Below are 23,265 nucleotides of genomic sequence, written 5' to 3' on the forward strand. Positions count from 1 at the left end.
GCGTGTGTGACACCGATTCAGCGATGTCTTTGCTGGTAACCAGGGTAAACATCGGGTAACTAAGCGCAGGGCCGCGCTTAGTAACCCGATGTTTACCCTGGTTACCATCCTAAAAGTAAAAAAACAAACAGTACATACTTACCTACAGCCGTCTGTCCTCCAGTGCTGTGCTCTGCTCTCCTCCTGCTCTGGCTGTGAGCGTCGGTCAGCCGGAAAGCAGAGCGGTGACGTCATCGCTCTGCTTTCTGGCTGCCCGGAGCTCACAGCCAGACCAGAGAAGCAGAGCGCCGAGGACAGACAGCGGTAGGTAAGTATGTAGCGTTTGTTTTTTTACTTTTTAGGATGGTAACCAGGGTAAACATCGGGTTACTAAGCGCGGCCCTGCGCTTAGTTACCCGATGTTTACCCTGGTTACCGGGGACCTCGGGATCGTTGGTCGCTGGAGAGCTGTCTGTGTGACAGCTCTCCAGCGACCAAACAGTGACGCTGCAGCGATCCGGATCGTTGTCGGTATCGCTGCAGCGTCGCTATGTGTGACGGTACCTTTATTTGAAACACTGAAAAGCCTCAGTATTGTCTTGAATAAACATGACCACTGATCTGCCATGCCTTGGCACCTCTCCCACATTGGCAGGCATGGGGGTCATTATTAGGCCCCTGGCTGTGATGGAATCTGATCTCCACCCAATCACATATTGCTGGAGAGGGTGACTGGAGGGATTCTGCTCCCTCTGTAAAACCACTTGTATGATGCAGTTAGCATTCTACCTTGGCCATCTACAATCCTGGCCATTAGAGCAGGATGTCTGCAGTATATACAGCCGACTCCTGCATATCATTCACTAACCTTCCCAACATTGTTATATTAAAGGGTCTTTTCACAAAAATGTTTTATGTTGAACTGGAACACAATGTAATAGTGGCTGCGGAGAGAAATATAACTTTTTTTTTTTTTTTTTCCCACCTCCCCATGGTGAAAATGGTGAAAATGTTGGCAATCAAAGTATTTGTCTGCTAATGAGTTAATACGTACTTGGATTTGTCAGTTTTTCAATGGGGGCATGTACTACTTCTTCCTCTTAAATACCCACTAATCATAAGCAGGCAGCAACACTCAAAGGAAAGAAACACATGCCGCCACAATAGTTTAGGTCATATTTCGTAGTATGTGAGATGTAAGGATACTGCTCTGCTCTCTTGGTCTAACCTCCTACATGATTAGAAAGTACAGATCACTAACCTTTTTCAGAAGAGGTCCCAGTGGAAGGAGAGGCAACACAGCTAAGTTTGGCGATGTCCTATCACAAACCCTTTTATCAGCTCTCCTCATCGCGTAGCGCGGTCTCCTCTGCTATACTCCCACACTGCCTGTCTAGATATGTATCAGTAATCACACTTATGTCTTTTGTGCCCAACTTGTAATCCATCTGCAGAGACATCAGAGCAGGCTGGCATTACACCTCAATGAGACGTATTTCAGGCAAGTGACTCCTGTGAGAGCTGTAATGACAGCCCTGATCCCGCTGCAGAGTTAGTGTGATGCTGACACGCTCAAAAATCAGGAGATGGCAGAAGGGTTTGTAATTTAACACTGCAAAACTCAGCTGCACTTTCTAATCATGCAGGGGGTTAGACCAGGAGGTCAGAGCTGTATACATCTAACACTGAGAAACCTGCTCTGAGCTATGGTAAAGGTACCGTCAAATTTAGCGACGCTGCAGCGATCCAGACAACGATTCCGATCGCTGCACCGATAGCTGTCGCTATGTGGTCGCTGGAGAGCTGTCACACAGACAGCTCTCAAGCGACCAACGATGCCGGTCCCCTGGTAACCAGGGTAAACATCGGGTTACTAAGCACAGGGCCGCGCTTAGTAACCCGATGTTTACCCTGGTTACCAGCGTAAACGTAAAAAAAAACAAAACACTACATACTTGCCTTCCGCTGTCTGTCCTCCGGCGCTGTGCTTCTCTGCACCGACTGTGAGCGACAGCCGGAAAGCACAGCGGTGACATCACCACTGTGTTCAGCTTCCGGCTGGCCGGCGCTCACAGTGCAGAGAAGCACAGCGCCGGCCAGCTGGTTACCAGTGAAGACATCGCTGAATCTGCGTCACACTCGCCGATTCAGCGATGTCTGCAGGGAGTCCAGCGACGAAATAAAGTTCTGGACTTTCTGCGCCGACCAACGATGGCACAGCAGGATCCAGATCGCTGCTGCCTGTCAAACTCAACGATATCGCTAGCCAGGACGCTGCAACGTCACGGATCACTAGTAATATCGTTCAGTGTGATGGTACCTTAAGGGTGTGTTCTTATGATTGGTCAGCATCGTACAGGGAGAAGTACATGCCCCCAGTGAAAACTGCCTATTAACAGCCTCTTTTTCATTAACTTGTTAGATGCCAAATAGTTTGATAATAACTCTACAACGGAGAGGCAAAATTAAAAAAAATTCCATTCTGCAGCCACTATTACATCATCTGTCCAGTTCAACCTGCAACAATTGTTGACATGTCCTCTTTAAGTTGCAAAGCAGGAATTGATTAAAGGATTGTACAGATATACAAGAACATGGCTACTTTTTCTAAAACTGCTTCCCCATTATCTTCAATACTTAATTCAATTGAGCTGAGCTGGAATACCAGACACCACTAATAAACAGGTGTGGGTCCATTACAGGAATAATACGGTCATGTTTTGTAATCCTGATCAACCCCCCCACTCCGATGGACATCCTACAAATGTTTTCATCGACAGCAAGCAACGATCTTGAACGTGGTCAGGATTGAGCGAGAAATCTCTTTGCATGTCTAGAAATGAATCTGTTAGCGTAAGGTCTCACCCTGCAATCTTTAAATAAGACTAGAAACCCCCCTTTTAAACTAATGGCGCTTATCAGTGATCATTTCTGATAATCGCATTCATTTTTGTGTCCCTATATCTGTGCAGCAAACCCTGAAGAGTTCCAGGACGCAGCCGAGCAGTTTAGCTTCAAGAAAATGCTTCCTCGGGATGAAAGGAGGTTTAAACAAGCTGACCTCAATGGAGATCTTGAGGCAAATCGAGAAGAGTTCACTGCTTTTCTTCACCCAGAAGAATTTGAGCACATGAAGGACATTGTTATATTGGTACGAGCACGTTCCTGGCTTATAATAGTGTTAAGGCTTTGACCCTTGGTCTGTAGTTTTAGGTCAGTGTTTCCACATCTGAGCTAAGCTTAGAATAGTTGCAGGAGCAGGTACAAAAGCGAACAACTTTACTTCAGTAGAGTAATAGACATTATGTTAAGGGCTTCTCTGGGGCTAGATCACTGATGACCTGTCCTTAGAATAGACGGTTTGTGATCAGTGGCTTGGACCTGCCTCTGATGTAAGGCAGGTCAGAGATTAGTTGTGCAGTCATGGAGAGCACCTTAAATACCTTTTTTATATCCATTCCTGTGATTGGGATATTGGAGAGAGAGACAAAACAAGAGGCGTTGGCAACAAGTGAGGGTGAGCTTGATGGTAGGTCGCTCACCTGATTAGGTTGCGTAGCACAACTGTGAATAGTGATGTGTAATCCAATCATGGCTGCTGCTCTGGCCACTGTACTGGAGTGTGGTGGATCCTGGGCGCTGCCACTGACAGAGGTTAATCCAGGTAGTACTTGTAAGTATAAAAAAAACAAAAAAAAACCCTTCAAATTTATTGCAATGCGTTTTAGAGTAGAACTTACTCCTACCTCAGTTATCATCACATGCCTGGGGAAACGGTAGGTTCTACTCTGAAACACGTTGCAATCATTTGTAGGCTTTTTTTTAAATATTTTAATTTTTTTTTTAAACTTGCTGCCTGCAAAAACCTTTTGTCAGCTGCAGCACCCGTGATCCGCCAAACTCTTCTCTCTTGTTTAAATTGTGCAAATTTGTTGCTTGGGGCCTTTGTTTGCCTAAAAGTTTAGAGTGCCAGGTCATTTAGAGTCACTACTTGTGTGGCGGTGACGAGCATCCGTCTGCTCTCCATACAGGTCTGTTTTAGTATAGTCATGGCCCAAAGTGGTGGCATCCTTGAAATTGTTCCAGAAAATGAAGTATTTCTCTTAGAAAATTATTGCAATTACACGTGTTTATTTCCTTTGTGTGTATTGGAACAACACAGGAAACAGAGAAGACAAATTGGACATCATTTCACACACAACCCCAAAAATGGGAGAGACAAGATTGTTGGCATCTTTCCAAAATTGTGGGTAAATAACTTTGTTCTAAACGTGTGTTGCACATTCAAACTCACCTGTGGCAAGTAACAGGTGTGGGCAATATGAAAATTACCTGAAACCAGATAGAAAGGGGAGAAGGTGACTCAATTTTTGCATTGTGTGTCTGTAAGTGCCATACTAAACGTGGAGAAAAGAATGAGAAGAAAAGAACTGTCTTAGGACTTGAGAACCAAAATTGTTGAAAAATAGCAACGTGTCAGCTGGCCATATTGACGGAAAAATAAGTTATGGCTCTGGGAAGGAGGGGAGCCAAAAACGCAAAACTGAAAAAAGCTTCAGGGGTTAAAGGGAACCTGTCATAGTTTTAGTTGCTGTATCACCTTATTCAGCTTTTGTGCTGCATTCCATAAACTGTTTTATAACCTCCTGTCTCACCCCCAAAAACCTTTTTGAAGTTCTCCCACGCTTTGTTAACCCCTTAGTGATGGAGCCAAATTTTTGAAATCTGATTAGTGTCACTTCATGTGGTAATGACTCTGGAACGCTTCAACAAATCCCAGTAATTTTGAGATGGTTTTTCATGACACATTATACTTTGATAATGGTACATTTAGGTCAATATGTTTTGTTTATTTATAAAAAAATATCGGATATTTGAGAAAAATGTTAAAAAAATTAGCAACTTTGCATGATTATCCCTTTAATTCAGAGAGTCGTACCACACAAAAACATTAATAAATAACATTTCCCACATCTGCTTTACATCAGCACCATTTGTAAAATGTTGTTTTATTTTGTTAGCGTTTTAGGAGGTTTAAAAATGTAGCAGTAATTTTTCATTTTTTTCATGGAAATTTAGAACAATTTTTTTAGGGGCCTATCCATGTTTGAAATGACTTTAGGGGTCCCATATATTGGGAAACCCCCCCAAAATTATGCCATTTTAAAAACGGCACCCCCTGACATACTGAAAACTGACGTGGTAGTTTATTAACCCTTAAGGCGACTTTCACGAATAAATGCAAAGTGGCATAACAGAAATGAAAATGTGTATTTTTACCACCTAAATGTCGCTAACTTCTGAACAGGTTACTACAGCCATCAGACTCTAAGGCCGCTATTTGGTCCTGAATTGCCATGGCAAACATCAGAGTGTGTCACAGTACGGCACGTTTCTGATTGGTCGCTCTCAGCAGGCGGCAACCAATCAGACACTGGACACTGTTGACGTCACTTATCTCCGGACATTAGCTCCGGACATTAGCTCCGGACATTAGCTCCGGACATTAGCTCCGGACATTAGCTCCGGACATTAGCTCCGGACAGGAAGTTGGCACAAATTGCAGGAAGTAGTATTCTAGGCAATTATATATTAGTCATTATTGGCAGAATCATCTATGAGGTTATAGTTCTGGATGGTGACTGCACTGATCGTTGGCTGATGCAGCAAGTTGTCAGCTACAGTGGACAGCCGACAGCTGCTGGATTGTCACCTGTATGGGGAGGCTATATTCTTATATCTCAGGTCAGTTAAGGCTACTTTCACACTAGCGTCGGAGTTCGGCCCGTCGCATTGCGTCGGGCCGAGATTCCGACGCTAGCGTTGTTAGCACCGCACAACGGGTGCAGCGGATGCATTCTCCGGCGCATCCGCTACCCCATTGTGAGGTGCGGGGAGGTGGGGGCGGAGTTCCGACCACGCATGCGCGGTCGGAAAAAGCGGTCCGTCTGGAGCAAAAAACGTTACATTTAACGCTTTTTGCTCCCGGCGGTCCGCCACACCACGGCGCAACCGTCGCACGACGGTTGCGACGTGTGTCAATACGTCGCAATGCGTCGGTAATGTTACGCTATAGGGCAAAAACGCATCCTGCAAACAACTTTGCAGGATGCGTTTTTTCCCCTAAACGACGCATTGCGACGTATTACAAAAAACGCCAGTGTGAAAGTACCCTAAGACGTATTGGCGGTCATTAAGGGGTTAAACCTGTCGGTCAAATGGGCATCCTTTCTGTGCCCTCTTCTTTCTCCCGGTTGCTGCTCACCGTTCTCCTGCTTTGACGTGGATTACGCCTCGTGTCATCCACACTGCCGGTTGAAATCTTGCACCTTCGCACTATGTTTTGCTCTACTGTGAGCAGAGCTGAAAACATAAGCGTATATGCGCACAGTAGGGTAAAACCTAGCTCGCAGGCGCAAACAGCCATTTCTCTGCAAATTTCGCCCGGCAGTGTAGATGACACAGGAGGCGCCATCCACGTCAATGAAAGCACGAGGACAGTGAGCAGAAACCAGGAGGATAAATAGAGAGCACAGAAAGGTCTCCTCAGAGCCACAGTATTCACTTCAAAAGGTTTTTGAGCATCCACATGGGGAGTCAGGGGGTTATCTACCGTTTATGGAATGCAGCACAGACGGTGAGCGTTTCAGTTGATCTATGGCAAAATTGGTGACAGGTTCCTTTTTAAGTTACAAGTCCATCTCCATAGATCTTGGTGCCAAGATCTCTATCTGTGCATGTGCCGCCTCCCGGCAGCCATTTTCCCGGAGTCCACCACATAGTAAACCATGTAAGTGCAGGGGCTCTGGGCTTTCACAAAATGTCAGCAGAGCCCCCGCAACACCGAACACCCCCTCATCCCAACCTGCGGCCTGCAACAATACTCCACTCTTGCCTCCTCTAGCTGGCACCCTGCTCCATCGCAGCCGGTATGGTATATCCGCATTATAAGATGCACCCCGATTTTCCCTCATAAATTTAGGGGGAAAAATGCGTCTTATAATCTGAAAAATTCAGGATGCTGTGTGGTGTGGTTTTTTTTTTTTTTTTTTTTTTCCTGTGTTGTTCCAATACTGACAAAGGAAATAAACGTGTATGTCAACACATGTTTTTGCAATAATTTTCTTGGAAGAATACTTAATTTTCCGGAATTATTTCAAGGGTGCCAACACTTTCGGCCATGACTGTAAATATTTATATTCCTCATTAAATAACCATTTCTAATCTCTTCGGTGTTTTGCTGTCCACATTATTCTTGCCAGGATTTTCTGTCTATAATGAGAAATGGCGTGTTCCTACCCTAGTCCAGGGGCTGCTTCAAACATCTATGCAAATTGGTCTGCGTACAGAGTGGCCATATTGCTTTTAGGCTGTGACTCTGGTTGGGACCACCACAACCTGTCCTTGCTTGGTCTGAGTGGCACAGATGTCTGTTAGGACTGCTTGGAGAATACCATACTGTGCAGTGGCAAGCCTCCAACTAGTGACACCCAGTTATCCACTTACTCAGACATTTCTAATAGGAATAATAGAGGAAAGACACAGCACAAAGATGTGTGAGAATTTGCAGAAGAATAATCCATGTACGGGGTCTTGTAGCATGTGTTGCCCTTCTGCTAGACTGTTAATAAGGCCGGGATCACACACCGCGAGATACGGCCGAGTCTCGCAGGTTAAAACCAAGCTCTGGCACCGGCATTCCTGAGCAGAGCGTGCGGCCGCACAGCAATACATGGAGCCGCACGCTCCGCTCTGTAGTCCCGGTGCCAGAGCTTGTTTTTAACTTGCGAGGCTCGGCCGTACCTCGCTGTAGTGTGACTCCGGCTGAAATGTTAGATCAGCGAGGCTCTGGCAATTGGGGATGAACTGTTTTTTTTGTACATCTGTGGCAGAGACTTTGTATAAAGACCAGGAACAATTACCGTAAGTTCAGGAAACGTTTCTAGTAGCAAGAATTGTATGAGGCTATGTGCACACGTCAGGATTTCTTGCAGAAATTTCCTGACAAAAACCGTACACATTTCTGCCAGAAATCCGCATGCGTTTCTTTTGCGTTTTTTTACCAATGCATTAAATAGCGGGAAAAATGTGAAAAATCTGCAAAATTAATGAACATGCTGCTTTTTTTTTTACCGCGATGCGTTTTTTTTTTCGCAGAAAAAAAAGCGCATCATGTGCACAAAAATTGCAGAATGCATTCCTAAATGATAGAATGCATATGTCTGCGTTTTTACAGTGTTTTTATATTGAAAAAAACGCGAAAAAACCTGAACGTGTGCACATACCCTGAGTGATATACAATGTGCGTTTTGTGCTTTTGCAGGAAACCCTAGAAGACATTGACAAGAATGGAGACGGGTTTGTGGATGAAGATGAATATATTGGTAAGTTCTCCTGATCGATGTATAGTGTTCTGTAAGAAAGTGCTTTTATTCCACTTTTTGTGTGCCACACCTGTTAGAATGACTTGGGCCAAGACTCGCTGGAATCGTTTTGGCATATAGAAATGTAACCTTGCGGGTTTTCTCCCCCAATATTGGATACTGGCTCCCAGACGTTGCAGTAAGCCTGCCCTCAGACATGCACTCAGCTGAGCCCTTCTGCTCCGCCATTCAGAAATTGGTTGGGTCTCATCAATGACTGCATGTGGGCAGTGTGTTGGTGTGGTCTCCACATCTGACGGCGGATGGATGGTGACAATCTGGAAGTTGTAAAGGACTTCAACCTACTCGGATCAATGATCACTCCAGAGGCAGCAAGGACACTGGAAGTCAGTAGGAGAATAACTGTGGGCAAATCAACAATGAAGGCACTGAAGAAAGTTTACAAACTTGATAAACCTTTCACTGGTGAGGAAGACACGGCTCGTACATAGTATGGTCTTTTCTGTGGTAACTGGAGCAGGTCATGGTCGGAAGAATAGAAGGAACAATGCGAAGAGGAAGACCAGCAACCCTGATTCAATTAAGATAGGTCCACCAGTGTCTTTGCCGCCACTGTCTAGGCTTGCACAAGATGGAGCTTCCTATAGAGCGTTCATCCAAGTCGCCATGGCTCGTGTCTGAGCTGAAGGCTATTGAGTAATAACACCTGAATATCACATCGCTTTCACGTGTCAATTGTTCTTTGAAAGTGCAGATAAAGGTAATCTGTCACCCTCTGGACTAATTTAAGCTATTACTATGGGCTCTTCATTGATCTTCTGTGCAGGCGCCGGCGAGTCTCTGCTGCTGCACAGTGACTTGGCTGCGAAGAAAATCGATGAAGACTCTTCCCATAGAAGGGCGGATAAGATTCCCATAACTGCGCAAGTGCACGGCTCATGCACTGGATTACGACACCACACCTGCACATGGCAGTGTGATGTACATGGGAGGGGGTGGTATTGTAATGAAGGGATGAGGCACCGCGTGCTCCGGAGCCTGGAAGAAAGCATTAACATATAACATTAAAGCTGCTTTTCCCAACATCTAGACCGCCATCTATGAGGCATACAGGTAAGACTGGTCTAACCATTGTATTACCTGTATGCCCATAGTAATAGCTTAAATTATTTGTCCAGGGGGTGACCTATTAAAGCAAAAGCAGCCAGGGTTTCTAAATTGGTCAAATTCTAGAAGTTTAAAGGGAATCTAACAAAATTGGTAGCACTTATATATAAGCGCCTACTCCACTGCTCCCTTCTTGTGTTTCCTGACATGGCTGCGTGATGTCCCATCTATAACACATGTCTGGTCCACCACCCGGAGTACTGTCCTTGTCTCCAAAGATGTGTGAAATAAAAGGGTTTTTCTCATCCTTGAAAAAATGTGTTTTCGGGGGGGGGGAGGGGTGTGTTTCTGTGTAAAGGACCACTTTTTGGTAAACTTTTGTTCCCATTTTTTTGTTGTATCCTTTCTTCTGGTATGTGGAGATAGAAACCATGTCTTAATGTACCTTCACACATAAAGATTTCATTAACGATATTGTTGCTTTTTGTGACGTAGCAACGATATAGTTAACTAAATCGTTATGCGTGACAGCGACCAACGATCAGGCCCCTGCTGGGAGATCGTTGGTCGCTGGGAATGATCGGGACCTTTTTTTGGTCGCTGATCACCCGCTGTCATTGCTGGATCGGCGTGTGTGACGCCGATCCAGCGATGTGTTCACTGGTAACCAGGGTAAATATCGGGTTACTAAGCGCAGGGCCGAGCTTAGTAACCCGATGTTTACCCTGGTTACCATTGTAACAGTTAAAAAAAACAAACAGTACATACTTACATTCCGGTGTCTGTCACGTCCCCCGGCGTCAGCTTCCCTGCACTGACTGTCAGCGCCAGCCGGCCGTAAAGCAGAGCACAGCGGTGACGTCACCGCTATGTTCTGCTTCACGGCCGGCCGGCGCTGACACAGTGCAGGGACGCTGACGCCGGGGGACAGACACCGGAATGTAAGTATGTACTGTTTGATTTTTTTAACTGTTACAATGGTAACCAGGGTAAACATCGGGTTACTAGGCACGGCCCTGCGCTTAGTAACCCGATGTTTACCCTGGTTACCCGGGGACTTCGGCATCGTTGGTCGCTGGAGAGCTGTCTGTGTGACAGCTCTCCAGCGACCACACAACGACCTAAACAGCGACGCTCAGCGATCGGCATCATTGTGTATATTGCTGCAGCGTCGCTAAATGTGACGGTACCTTAAGCTTCTAGCACCCATTTCACACAGGAGATTGTTATCCGTTTCTTTTTTCATAGGGCCATTGACAAGTTTAATCTACAACACTGAGTAAATTAGGACATGTCTGTTTTTTTGCCTACTGATTGTTGCCAATCTGAAGCAATCCCAAGTAAAGCACAAAGACAAAAGGAGCGCCATTTCCAAATAAAGATCTGGTCATTCAGGGACATTCATGGTTGCTATCTTTTGTAGAGCTGACAAGCAACAGACTTTTATTCCAAAGCTGTAAAAAAAAAAGAAAAAAAAAAAAAGACACCAGTACGGAAAGTTTGGACTACTCACCAGATTTGACTGCTCACACTGAGAAGTCAAACCTGGCTTTTCTTACATATATTTAAATCTATATACATCTGATTTGAAATAATGCAGGTGTGCTTAAATTAGACCTATAATTGTGTCCCTTTTGTATATGATGAAATGAAGCAGAAATCCATCCGACTATAAGAGCAGACAAACGGTCTCCCAAGATGTTTAATGGGCTTTTGGCAATTAAAATGTTTCTTTGGTCAAAGTTCTCTCTCGGCTGGTGCTTACCTACTGCCCTGCTGTTATCCCAGCGAGCGTAAAGTAGTCCAAATTGTGTATATTGTTTTGTGTACAATGTCACAGTGCTATAGAAGTCAGCACCCCACTTGGTAATGACAGGATGTGTTCCCAGAGTGCTTTCAGTAATGGAGAGAGGTAAAGTAATTTAATTTAGGTGTTGATCAAGAATGTTGTTTTCGCAGCAGTAGAGAGACAAAAAATGACATTCTGTTATTTCAGGTTTACACATTTTTTTTCTGTGGCCAAATCAAAATTGACATAATGAGACCTTTGCTTCCTGTGTGATTTTCATTTCCAGCCTCACATGCTTACAACACAAATTAAGCTGATTATATATTGCATTTTTTTTTTTTTTGTATTTTCTTTTTTTGCGCAATGTCTACTAATGGTTATCATGCATGGAAATATTGGCATCATGTTTTTATGTGCATTTTTTAATATTTATACACTGCTTTTGAGTAACTAGATGGTGGCCCGATTCTAACGCATCGGGTATTCTAGAATATGCATGTCCACGCAGTATATTGCCCAGCCACGTAGTATATTGCCCACTCACGTATGTGACAGGTTAAAAAATAAAAAAGAAACATATACTCCCCTTCCGAGGGCCCCTTGTAATCCTGTCGCCTGTGTGCTGCGCACGCGGCAGCTTCCGGTCCCAGGGTTGGTATGAGCGCAGGACCTGTGATGACGTCGCCGTCACATGTGTTTTTTTTTTTATTATTATTATTTGTAACATTAGATCTTTTTACTATTGATGCTGCATACACAGCATCAATAGTAAAAAAGTTGGTCACACAGGGTTAATAGCTGCGTAACTGGATTGCGTAACACCGCGCTCCGGTAACGCTGGCATTAACCCGGTGTGAGGGCTGGCTGGATGACTGGAGGGAAGTATGGAGCGGGCACTGACTGCAGGGAGGAAAGAGCGGCCATATTGCCGCCGGACTGTGGCCGTCGCTGATTGGTCGTGGGCGTTTTGCCACGACCAATCAACGACTTGGATTCCATGACAGGCAGAGGCCGCGACCAATGACTATCCAAGACAGACAGAAAGACAGACGGAAGTGACCCTTAGACAATTATATAGTAGATTGCAGCATGGGCATTTGTAGGCACAGATTCTGTCATGTAAGTGTGTGCTCATATGCTGCAGAATTGCTGTAGATTTTCGGTGTGGCTTCTGCACCAAAGATCGGCACCAGTATCCAGTCCAATAAGTATTGACGAGGTTTAATAACATAATGGCAGAAAAGATCTGCGTGTGATTGAGGGAATAATTCAGCATATAAACTGTTACAGATTTTAGTGTTGACTTCACCCTTTGTAATGTATAGTTAAAGTGGTGGGCCGCAGGATTGGGTGTAAGTTGCTGATCTGTGGGTGTCCATGATGGCTCAGAGGATTTTTATCCCAGTTATGAAACGGTGTCGCTGGTCAGGTACGGGACCACCTTTTGTACTCTACGGGGCTGTTGGAAAATATGGTCACATTGCTTGGAGCAGCAGTTAAGTATGTGCACTGCCCTTCCATTATAGCAGGGATAAAGGAGCCCCATTCACAGCATTGGACTCGCACTGATCAATAAGTTATCACCCATCACAAGGACAACCAGAGGACCCCTTTAAATCCATCCCAAGGTTTTGTTATGAATTGGCTCTCTGTTTCAATGCAGGGGCCAACTGAGCTTATGGTGCGGGGTCCATAACATCTCTGCAATCTTGGATGGGCCTATTTAATCACTAAATGAGCTTCAATATTTGATACATGTATCTTCGAGGCTTCCTCTCTGAAGGTACAGATTAAGAATGTTACTTGTTTGGCCCGATTGAATTGCATTTTTTTTTGTAGCATGCAGTTATATGAAGCTACACATATGGTCAAAATTGTGTCAAATTCAAGCTATTTCTGTGACCATTGTGAGTTTTTCTGTCATTAAACGAGGGGTAACAACAATTTTGACCACGTGTGTATGTAATGTGTCCTTGGGGAGAAGTGATACTGCTCACATTTCATCTACTATCCTACCTGCATTCCCTGTACATATCTGCAAAGCTACAGAGCCAATTACATAAGGAAATTAATGAAGACCATTACAATGGGGGGTGGAGGGTTGCAGCTTCTCCCTGCTTTGTTTCTGTAAACGGGCATGTTGTCCACGGACAGGGTACATCATAACCACACCAGTTTGGTCTTATGCTTCCGGTTTATCATGAAGGGCTTATTCACAAAGCAGCATTTTATTGTACTAGAAAAGTAAATATTTCTAGACTCTCGTGCACATGCTGCTTGGTTTTTTGCCTGCATATATGAGCCATTAAAACCCAAGTCTGTGGCATGTCAGTTCTTTTCAGCATTTTTCGCCCATTCAAATGAATTAGATAGAAAAGCATAAAAAATTCTGCAAAAATGCTTATATTTTATGCAGAGGTTTTACTGCCAACACTTTTTTTTTTTTTTTTTTTTTTTGTAGCAGAAAAATCTGCTGCATAATCCAAACCTGTGCCCATAGCCTTAGGTGTGCTACATTCTACTGTAGATTGTATAAGAAATCCTTACCTCACTGCTAATGGCATTACTACCTTATTTTTCGGACTATAAGACGCACCGGACCAAAAGACGCACCCCAAATTTTCAGAAGGAAAATAGGAGAAAGTGTCAAATGGGGGGTCCGTCTTAGTCTGAATTCAGCTTACCGGGGAGGGGTTTTGGCACAGGTGGAGGAGTGGTCACGGGTTGTTCGTTGGTCCAGGCTTGGGTGGTTGTCTCTGGGAAATCCCAGGCTGGTGCAGTGGTGCTGCTCTGTGGTGTGGCAGGGCTCCGCTGGCATTTTACGACAGGTGCTCTGTGGGACGGCATTTCGTGAATGCCCGAAGGCCCACGCAGAACCATTCCTGCCTCTGCATCGCAGGAATGGATCGGCGCGGGCCACCGGGCATTCACGAAATTTTGACAGTCCCGCAGAGCACCGCCGCAGCAGCCAGAGAAGGGAGGGTGCACTGTCAGACTGGGACCGGTATTTGTAATTGTATTCCAACTATAAGACACAAAATTTGGGGGGAAAAAAGTGCATTTTAGGCTAAGCACTCATTAGCGTATGTGTGTGTAGCGTTTCATCTGTATGCGAAAATACTCTACTTTTTTTTTTTTTTTATCTGTATCATTTTGTGCATGACGCCAAAAAAACGCTGCGTTTGTATGCGTTTTGGCATGCATTTGTGTGTTTTAGCGCACGCTTTCGATGTTTCCAGGATAATTTTCATAAGACACACACAATGGGTGCGTCTCATGGGGATTCTGTATATAAACCTCACACAGAGGAAATCCTCATCTTTTGCTGCTGTATAGTGCTGCAAGATGGATCTTGGCATGGAGAGCTTCTATCGGAATCTGGATTTGTCCTTGAAATTGGCTTTTTTCATTTGTTGTGGTTGGAGATGAGGCCTTTTAAATGTATGCCAACCTCCTAAAACCGTACTCAAGTCGGGACATGAATCACACCAACAGGATTTTCAACTACAAAAGGATTTTCAACTATCGACTGACACGGGCACAAAGAACTTTGGATTGTGCCTTTGGTTTGCTGGCATCTAAATGGCGCATTTTCGGAACACCAATCAATCTAAAACTTGAGACCATTGATGTTTTCAAAGCGTGTGTTGTACACAATTACATCCTGGCAAAAGAGCGACAACAATTAGAACTTGACGAACCCGTTGCTAGCACTTTGCAGGATAACGGTGATCAGACTCTGAGGACAATTGTGGAAGTTGCCCAGATGAGGGATAAGTTTGCTGATTACTTTGTTTCTGATATTGGACGTGCATCATGGCAAGACAATATGGTTTAATACACTTGTAAGTTAAATGTACCTTTTAATGTTTGTTGACTTTACTACTAATAAAACACCAAGTTACACACCTGTTACAACTTAAGTCCACCATACTATACACACACACACACACACACACACACACACACACACACACACACACACACACGTGTTTTCACCTAAATAAACAAAGGAAACACAGATTGCAAAAACAGAATAACATTTTTATTTAAGAAAACTAAATTATATTTCTTTTTGGGATCTGGGTCTGATTGGCAGAGAGATGGTGTGGAGCTGGGAAGATTGGGTGGCGATTGATGTTGAAGGGGTTACAGGGGAAGGGGAGGTAAATTGTAGGATTGGCTCCTCGAAGGGCCTGGACACATTGGGAGTAGATGACACATTGAGATTGGAATCGTTGGAATGGAGGTGAGTGTGGAGGTGGCTATTCCATTTTTGGGTGGTTTTTCTTGCCCCATGTCTTCCTTTTTTAGTGCGGTGATGAGGCACTAGTGGCAGTATTTTTTTCCTTTTTTTGAGGGTAGAGTTGGAGTGGTGGCCTCTGTAGCAGTGGATGCTGCTTGCTGCAGGGGTGGTGCACTCTGGAGCGTGTTGGATGCTGCTTGCTGCAGGGTTGCTGCACTCGGCAGCATGGTGGTGTAGCTGTGAACTGGGGGAACAGCCCACTGATGCTGTGCTTGTGGATGGTGGTAAAATCCTCACTGCAGATGATAGCTTCTGGACTGCTGCTGCTGTAATGCCTGGCCGTAAGCAGCCTGGCAAGCCTGCCTGTCGTTCGGCTGGAGTTCAGGCATAAGGTTTTCTGAAGAAAAAAAAATGTTGCGCCGGTCTCTGAAGGTCAGATTCCAGGCGGTCAAGGCGTTTGTGGACGTCCTGGAAAAGTGAGTTCATCTGAATGAACCGACTGTCCAGTCGATCTCCAATCACCTTCATCCCATCCTGGAAGACCGTGCTTAAAGGGACACTGTCACCTGAATTTGGAGGGAACAATCTTCAGCCATGGAGGCGGGGTTTTTGATTCACCCTTTCCTTACCCGCTGGCTGCAATATTGGATTGAAGTTAATTCTCTGTCCTCCATAGTACACGCCTGCGCGAGGCAAGATTGCCTGGTGCAGGCATGTACTAAGGAGGACAGAGAATGAACTTCAATCCAATATTGCAGCCAGCATGCAGCCAGTGGGTAAGGAAAGGGTGAATCAAACACCCAAAAACCCCGCCTCCATGGCTGAAGATTGTTCCCTCCAAATTCAGGTGACAGTGTCCCTTTACGTGAATAAACTCTGGCATGACTGACCTCTCCCAGGTCCTCTGCCGCTGACGAGAAGTCCCAACGAAAGCAGTGGCAGAGTGCTGGGAGAGGGGAAAACCTGATGTACCGGCTGCCTTTTCCCCAGCCTGCGAAGCCTGCCTGGTTGCTCCTTCGCTGGTGGATGATTGGGAAAGTTTGGTGGGTGGTCGATGAGGGGCCGCTCCAACAGAGGAAGATCCAGGTTGTAGAGTGCTGCTCCAGGTTCTGTGTGGAAAATAAAAGAAAAACATTAGTAAAAAAAAATGTAACAGCTTATATAATGGACAACAGAAAAATACTCACGTTTGCTGAGTAGCCGCAGGCCTCAGAAAAAACTGCATACTGTTGTACTTGTATTTGGATACTTTTTGGAGGAGCACCACTTCTAACTCGAATCTCCTCTCTCATATCCTTATTGAAGCGATCCTTCATCGAACGCCTATGGACTTTTACTCTCTTCACTGTGAAGGGGGAAGAAAAAAAAATAAATGTTGAAAAATATGCCAACACTTACAGGAAAACAGACGCGTCAGTCCACTTTGCAATACTTGCGAAAATCCTTTCTGACCTGTGGTCTTGCATGGTCCCAATTATCCAACAGCAATCTGGCCACTTCTTCCTAGAGTCGTCGGATCACTCCTGAGACGGAATGGTTCCGATCACAGGGGATCACACAACGCTACTCGCTCTTGCACCAGGGAGGGGAATGAGTAGGTCACTGTCAATTTTATGTTGAGCGTTCTCACGCTATCGAACATATAGATCAAATAAGAAAAAAAAAATAACCATATAGTGTTAAAGATACAAACCTGCAAAAAAAAAAATCCAATTTAAAGTCTGAGAATGAAAGGAAATTTAACCCGACGACCCTGGGAAGCTTCATTTCCACTTGACTGCTCCTGCTCTTCATCACTGGAAGGTACCTGTAAAGACAAGACCTGATTTAACACGTGTAGTATTGCCAGTCATTACATACCACTCAGTATATCAAATGTGATTACATAATCCGTGTCATGTCCACTCTGGGAAGCATTCAGGTCTTCACTGGAGGACATGTTTGAACAGCAGTGAAACACTAAAAAAAAAAAAAAATTCAACTTGGGCAAAAAACAATGTAGGCAAAGGCCCCCCAAAAAATTGAAGGCCAATACTTACATTAGTCAGTAGTCCAACAGCAGAGCAGTCAGGCAGTAGAGAACCAGGACAGCAGCACAGCACCACATCAGCGTAACAGAAAATTCCTGGACAGGAGAACCGAGGACCACACCACCGCAACCGAGAGATCCTGGACAGGAGAACTGAGGGCCACAACAGAAGTAGTCCGGGAACAGAGCAGAAAACAGTCTAGACGGAGCAGGAATAAAAACATAAGTACAGAATGCAGAGAGACAGACCTTCTCAAAGCTCTTCTATACTTTACATCTAGAGTCTTGTGCCCCGCATCCAGAGTCTTGAGAGACAAGTGGCTCAGAAAGTGCAGCTCATCCAGGATGGCACATCATTGTGAGCTGTGGCAAGAAGGCTTGCTGTGTCTGTCAGCGTAGTGTCCAGAGGCTGGAGGCGCTACCTGGAGACAGGCCAGTAGACCAGGAAATGTGGAGGGGGCCGTAGGAGGACAACAACTCCGCAGCAGGACCGCTAGCTCAGCCTTTGTGCAAGGAGGAACAGGAGATGCATTGCCAGAGCCCTGCAAAATGACTTCCAGCAGGCCACAAATGTGCACATGTCTGCACAAACTGTTAGAAACCGACTCCATGAGGATGGTCTGAGTGCCCGATGTCCGCAGATGGGGGTGGTGCTCACAGCCCAACACCTTGCAGGACGCTTGGCATTTGCCACAGAACACAAGGATTGGCAAGTTTGCCACTGGAGCCCTGTGCTCTTCACAGATGAAAGCAGGTTCACACTGAGCACGTGACAGACGTGACAGAGTCTGGAGACACCGTGGAGAGTGATCTGCTGCCTGCAACATCCTTCAGCATGACCGGTTTGGCAGTGGGTCAGTAATACTGTGGGGTGGCATTTCTTTGGAGGGCCGCAGAGCCCTCCATGTGCTTGCCAGAGGTAGCCTGACTGCCATTAGGTACCGAAATGAGATCCTCAGACCCCTTGTAAGACCAGATGCTGATGCAGTTGGCCCTGGGTTCCTCCTAAGGTAGGACAGTCCAGACTTCATGTGGCTGGAGGGGTAGCAGTTTCTGCAAGATGAAGGCATTGAAAGTATGGACTGGCCGGCCTGTTCACCAGACCTAAATCCGATTGAACACATCTGGGACATCATGGTGGACTCCATCCACCAACGTCACGTTGCACCACAGACTGTCCATGAGTTGACGGATGCTTTAGTCCAGGTCTGGGAGGAAGGCCTCAGGGGACCATCCGCCACCTCATCAGGAGCATGTCCAGGCATTGTAGAGTAGGGAGGTCATACAGGCATGTGAAGGCCACACACAATACTGAGCATCTTTTCCTTGTCATGAGGCATTTCCACTAAAGTTGGATCAGCATGTAATTTGATTTTCCACTTTGATTTTGAGTAATATTCCAAATACAGACCTCCATGGGATATTCATTATGATTTACATTAATTTTTATGTTTTATTGTTCTGAACACATTCCACTATGCAATGAATACAAATTTGCAACTGGAATATTTTATTCAGAGATTTCTAGGATGTGGTGTTTGTGTTCCCTTTATTTTTTTGAGCAGTGTAATTTTAAACTTTCACTAATACTATACACCGCGTTCCAAATAATTATACAAATTCAATCTAAATGTCATAGACGTAATTTTTAGTTTTTCAAATAAACACATGAATGGTATTCTGTGTCTCTTGGGTCACTGAAATCAATCTCAAACACTTGTGGTAATTAGTTTTCCAGGTGAGCCCAAATAAAAGAAATCTACTAAATATGTACATTCCACATTATTAAGCAGCCTACAGGTTTCAAGCAATATGGGAAAGAACAAGGATTTCTCTGCTCCCGAAATCATAAAATAGTGCAAAGCCTTGGACAAGGTATGAAAACATTAGATATTTCATGAAAACTTAAGCGTGATCATTGTATTGTGAAGAGACTTGTGCCTGATACAGAGCCCAGAAACTTTTCAGGCAGATAAAGGCATAATAAGAAAGGTTTCTGCCGGACAAATTCATTGGATTAATTGGGCAGTTGTTAAAATACCAGTATAAATCAGCAAAAAGGAATTTGAAGCTGCTGGTGCCTCAAGGTGTAGGATCCTCCAGAGGCTTGCAGTTGTGAAAAAAAAACTGCTATTCAGCCACCCCTAAATATTGCTCACATCCAGAAAAGGTGGTTGGTGGTCCCAAATATACATGAAGACTAATACTAAAAGTCTAGTTTACTGAGGAGTGCTGTGCAACCGTGGATGATCCCAATGGGTGAAGTGGTGGATGATTGGTGGATGGACACCATGTCCCAACAAGGCAGCGACATCTGCAAGGAGGTGGAGGAGTCATGTGCAGAAAGCTGGAAGGCCACTTTTGGGGTCCCTGGAAGCTTACAAATGATTTCTGCAAAGTATAGAGTTTCTGATTGACCATTTTCTTCCATTGTACAAAAAGAACTGTACTGCCTGTAGCAAAATCATTTTCATGCATGACCATGCACCATCTCATGCTGCAAAGAATACCTGTGAATCATTGGCTGCTATGGGCATGAAAAGGGAGAAACTCATGGCGTCCACCTTCTTCCCCTGAACTCCACCCTATTGAGAACCTTACAGTATCCTCAAGCAAAAGATCTATGAGGGTGGGAGGCAGTTCACATCAAAACAAAAGCTTTGGGAGACTATTCTGACACCCTGCAAAGGAATTCATGCAGAAACTATAAACTCTATAAGTTCAATGGATGCAAAAATTGTGAAGGCTATGTCAAAGAGCTCCTATGTTAATATGGAACTTGGCCTGATAAGATGCTTTTAATATCCGTAAATGTGATCTCTCAATACTGCAAATTCAACAAATTACCATTTTCAGTTCTTTACAAATGTTTGGAAACTGTTTTGCACAGTGAATTTTGATATATATTGCTCAAAAACATAAAAATAAAGGGAACACTAAAATCCCACATCCTAGATATCACTGAAATATTCCAGTTGTAAATCTTTATTTATTACATAGTGAAGTGTTGAGAACAATAAAACCTTAAAATGATCACCGTAAATCACAACTAATATCCCACGGAGGTCTGGAGCTGGAATGATGCTCAAAATCAAAGTGCAAAATGAGGTTAAAGGCTGATCCACCTTCAGTAGAAATGCCTCAAGACAAGGAAATGATGCTTGGTAGTGTGTGTGGCCTCCACGTGCCTGTATGACCTCCCTACAACGCCTGGGTATGCTCCTGATTTGGCAGCGGATGGCCTCCTGAGGGATCTCCTCCCAGACCTGGAATAAAGCATCTGCCAACTCAATCGGATTCAGGTCTGGGGAATGGGTAGGCCAGTCCATACAGTGCCTTCATCTTGCAGGAACTGCTGGCACACTGCAGCCACATGAGGTCTGGCATTGTCCTGCATTAGGAGGAACCCAGGGCCAACCACACCAGCATATGGTCTCACAAGGGGTCTGAGGATCTCATCTCTGTACCTAATGGCAGTCAGGCTACCTCTGGCGAGCAAATGGAGGGCTGCGCGGCCCTCCAAAAAAATCCCACCCCACACCATTACTGACCCACTGCCAAACCGGTCATGCCGAAGGATGTTGCAGGCATCAGATCGCTCTCCACGGCGTCTCCAGACTGTCACGTCTGTCACATGTGCTAAGTGTGAACCTGCTTTCATCTGTGAAGAGCGCAAGTAGCGAATTGGCATTTGCCACAGGACACCAGGATTGCCAAATCGTCCTGCACGGTGTTGGGCTGTGAGCACAACCCCCATCTGTCGACGTCGGGCACTCAGACCATCCTCATGGAGTCGGTTTCTAACCGTTTGTGCAGACACAAGCATATTTGTGGCCTGCTGGAGGTCATTTTGCAGGGCTCTGGCAGTGCTCCTCCTGTTCCTCCATGCACAAAGGCTGAGGTAGTGGTCCTGCTGCTAGGTTGTTGCCCTCCTACGGCCCCCTCCACGTCTCCTGGTGTACTGGCCTGTCTCCTGGTAGCGCCTCCAGCCTCTGGACACTACGCTGACACAGCAAACCTTCTTGCCACAGCTCCCAATGATGTGCCATCCTGGATGAGCTGCACTACCTGAGCCACTTGTGGGTTGTAGAGTCTGTCTCATGCTACCACGAGTGAGAAAGTGCAACCAGCATTCAAAAGTGACCAAAACATCAGCCAGAAAGCATTGGTACTGAAATGTGGTCTGTGGTCCCCACCTGCAGAACCACTCCTTTTGAGAGTGTCTTGATAATTGACAATAATTTCCATTTGTTGTCTATATTAGGGTTGAGTGACTTTTTTAGTTTTTTAGGGTCGAGTCGGGTTTCGCGAAACCCGACTATCTCAAAAGTTGAGTCGAGTGAAATCTGCCGATTATCGCGAAAAGTCGGGGATCGACCGAAACACGAAACCCAATGCAAGTCAATGGGGAAGCATAGTCGGCAGTGAGTGGAGGCCAGGAAAACACGTACAGTGCCCATTTTAATGGCAAAAACATCCATTCTTGTTACTGAAGCTTGTTAATCTTAATTTACCTTATAATAATAGTAAGGCATTGGAAATTGGGTGTCATTTGGCTAAAGTTGTGGGGGGTAGGGCTGGTTCAAGTATTTAGTGGGCCCAGGAAATCTGGACCACGTCACGGCAGTGGAGCAGGGAGAGGTAAGTATTTAAACTTGCAAGTGCTGTGATCCTGAGCAAGCAGGGGGGCCCACTCGTCGTCATTGGCACTGGCACAGGGCCCCTCAAAGTACAGCGGTGTGTTTGCACGGCGGGGGCGCCTCCCACCGGCAGCGACACTTTTGCGTACTATGAGGGGCCCTGTGCCAGTGACGTCGCAAACAAGTTTCCCCGCCACCAAATGAAGGAACCTGCACTTTCATCTGCACCTTCCTCTTTGTCCCCGTGTAAGGTGGTATGGTATGCGGGAAGGGGAACATGACTTTCAGCAGGGTCACATTCTTGCTGTGTAGCGTGCACGGGGAATGTAGCGTTATGGGTCAATGTACCAGCAGACTCATCTATAACTGGCTGGGCAATGGGCAGGATGAGGAGGAAACACAGAATTAGGCCCAAAGAATAAAGTGGGCTAAATGCACTTCAAAATTGGTAACAGGACTAACCAGGGGGCATTGCTTTGTTCAATGGGGTACAACTGTAATGAGAGGCTGACACAGCGAGTAGGCCCAAATCAGTAAGTAGGCTAAATGCAGTTCAAAATTGGTAACAGAAGTAAACAGGCGGCACTGGTTTGTTCAGTGTTGGAGAACATCAAGGAGCGGCAGACACCGTTAGTAGGGCCAACAAAACAAGTAGGCCAAATGCAGTGTTATATTAAAAACAATTTAACGAGAGCTTGAAGATAGAAGCTAGGGAGAGGCAACCTGGAGAACACCTTGGAGCGGCAGACAACGTCTCTACAACCAAGACCTAACTTGTAGGCCTAATGCAGTGTTGTTTCAACAACTACTTAACGAGAGCCTGAAAATGGAAGTTCAGGACAGGAAACCAGGAGAACAGCATGGAGCGGCATACACCGTTAGTAGGCCCCAACCATACTAGTAGGCCAAATTCTGTGTAATATTAACTAATAACAACTACTTAACGAGAGCCTGAAAATGGAAGTTCAGGACAGGAAACCAGGAGAACAGCAAGGAGCGGCAGACACAGTTAGTAGGCCCCAACCCAACTAGTAGGCCAAATGCAGTTGTTCCATTTAACAACGATTTAACAAGAGCCTGAAGATAGAAGC

General features: G+C 45.2%; 1 protein-coding gene across 2 annotated transcripts in view; it reads left to right on the forward strand.

Annotated features, from left to right (window-relative positions):
* Positions 1 to 23,265, forward strand: part of RCN1 (reticulocalbin 1) — a 70,653-nt gene that overhangs the window by 25,092 nt on the left and 22,296 nt on the right. For both annotated transcript variants that reach the window (XM_069740275.1, XM_069740276.1), the window contains exons 4-5: positions 2,952 to 3,130; positions 8,303 to 8,363. In XM_069740275.1, coding sequence (XP_069596376.1) covers positions 2,952 to 3,130; positions 8,303 to 8,363 — 240 coding nt within the window. The remainder of the gene's footprint in view (positions 1 to 2,951; positions 3,131 to 8,302; positions 8,364 to 23,265) is intronic.

Source organism: Ranitomeya imitator, chromosome 9 (assembly GCF_032444005.1).
Source record: "Ranitomeya imitator isolate aRanImi1 chromosome 9, aRanImi1.pri, whole genome shotgun sequence".
Classification (NCBI taxonomy): domain Eukaryota; kingdom Metazoa; phylum Chordata; class Amphibia; order Anura; family Dendrobatidae; genus Ranitomeya; species Ranitomeya imitator.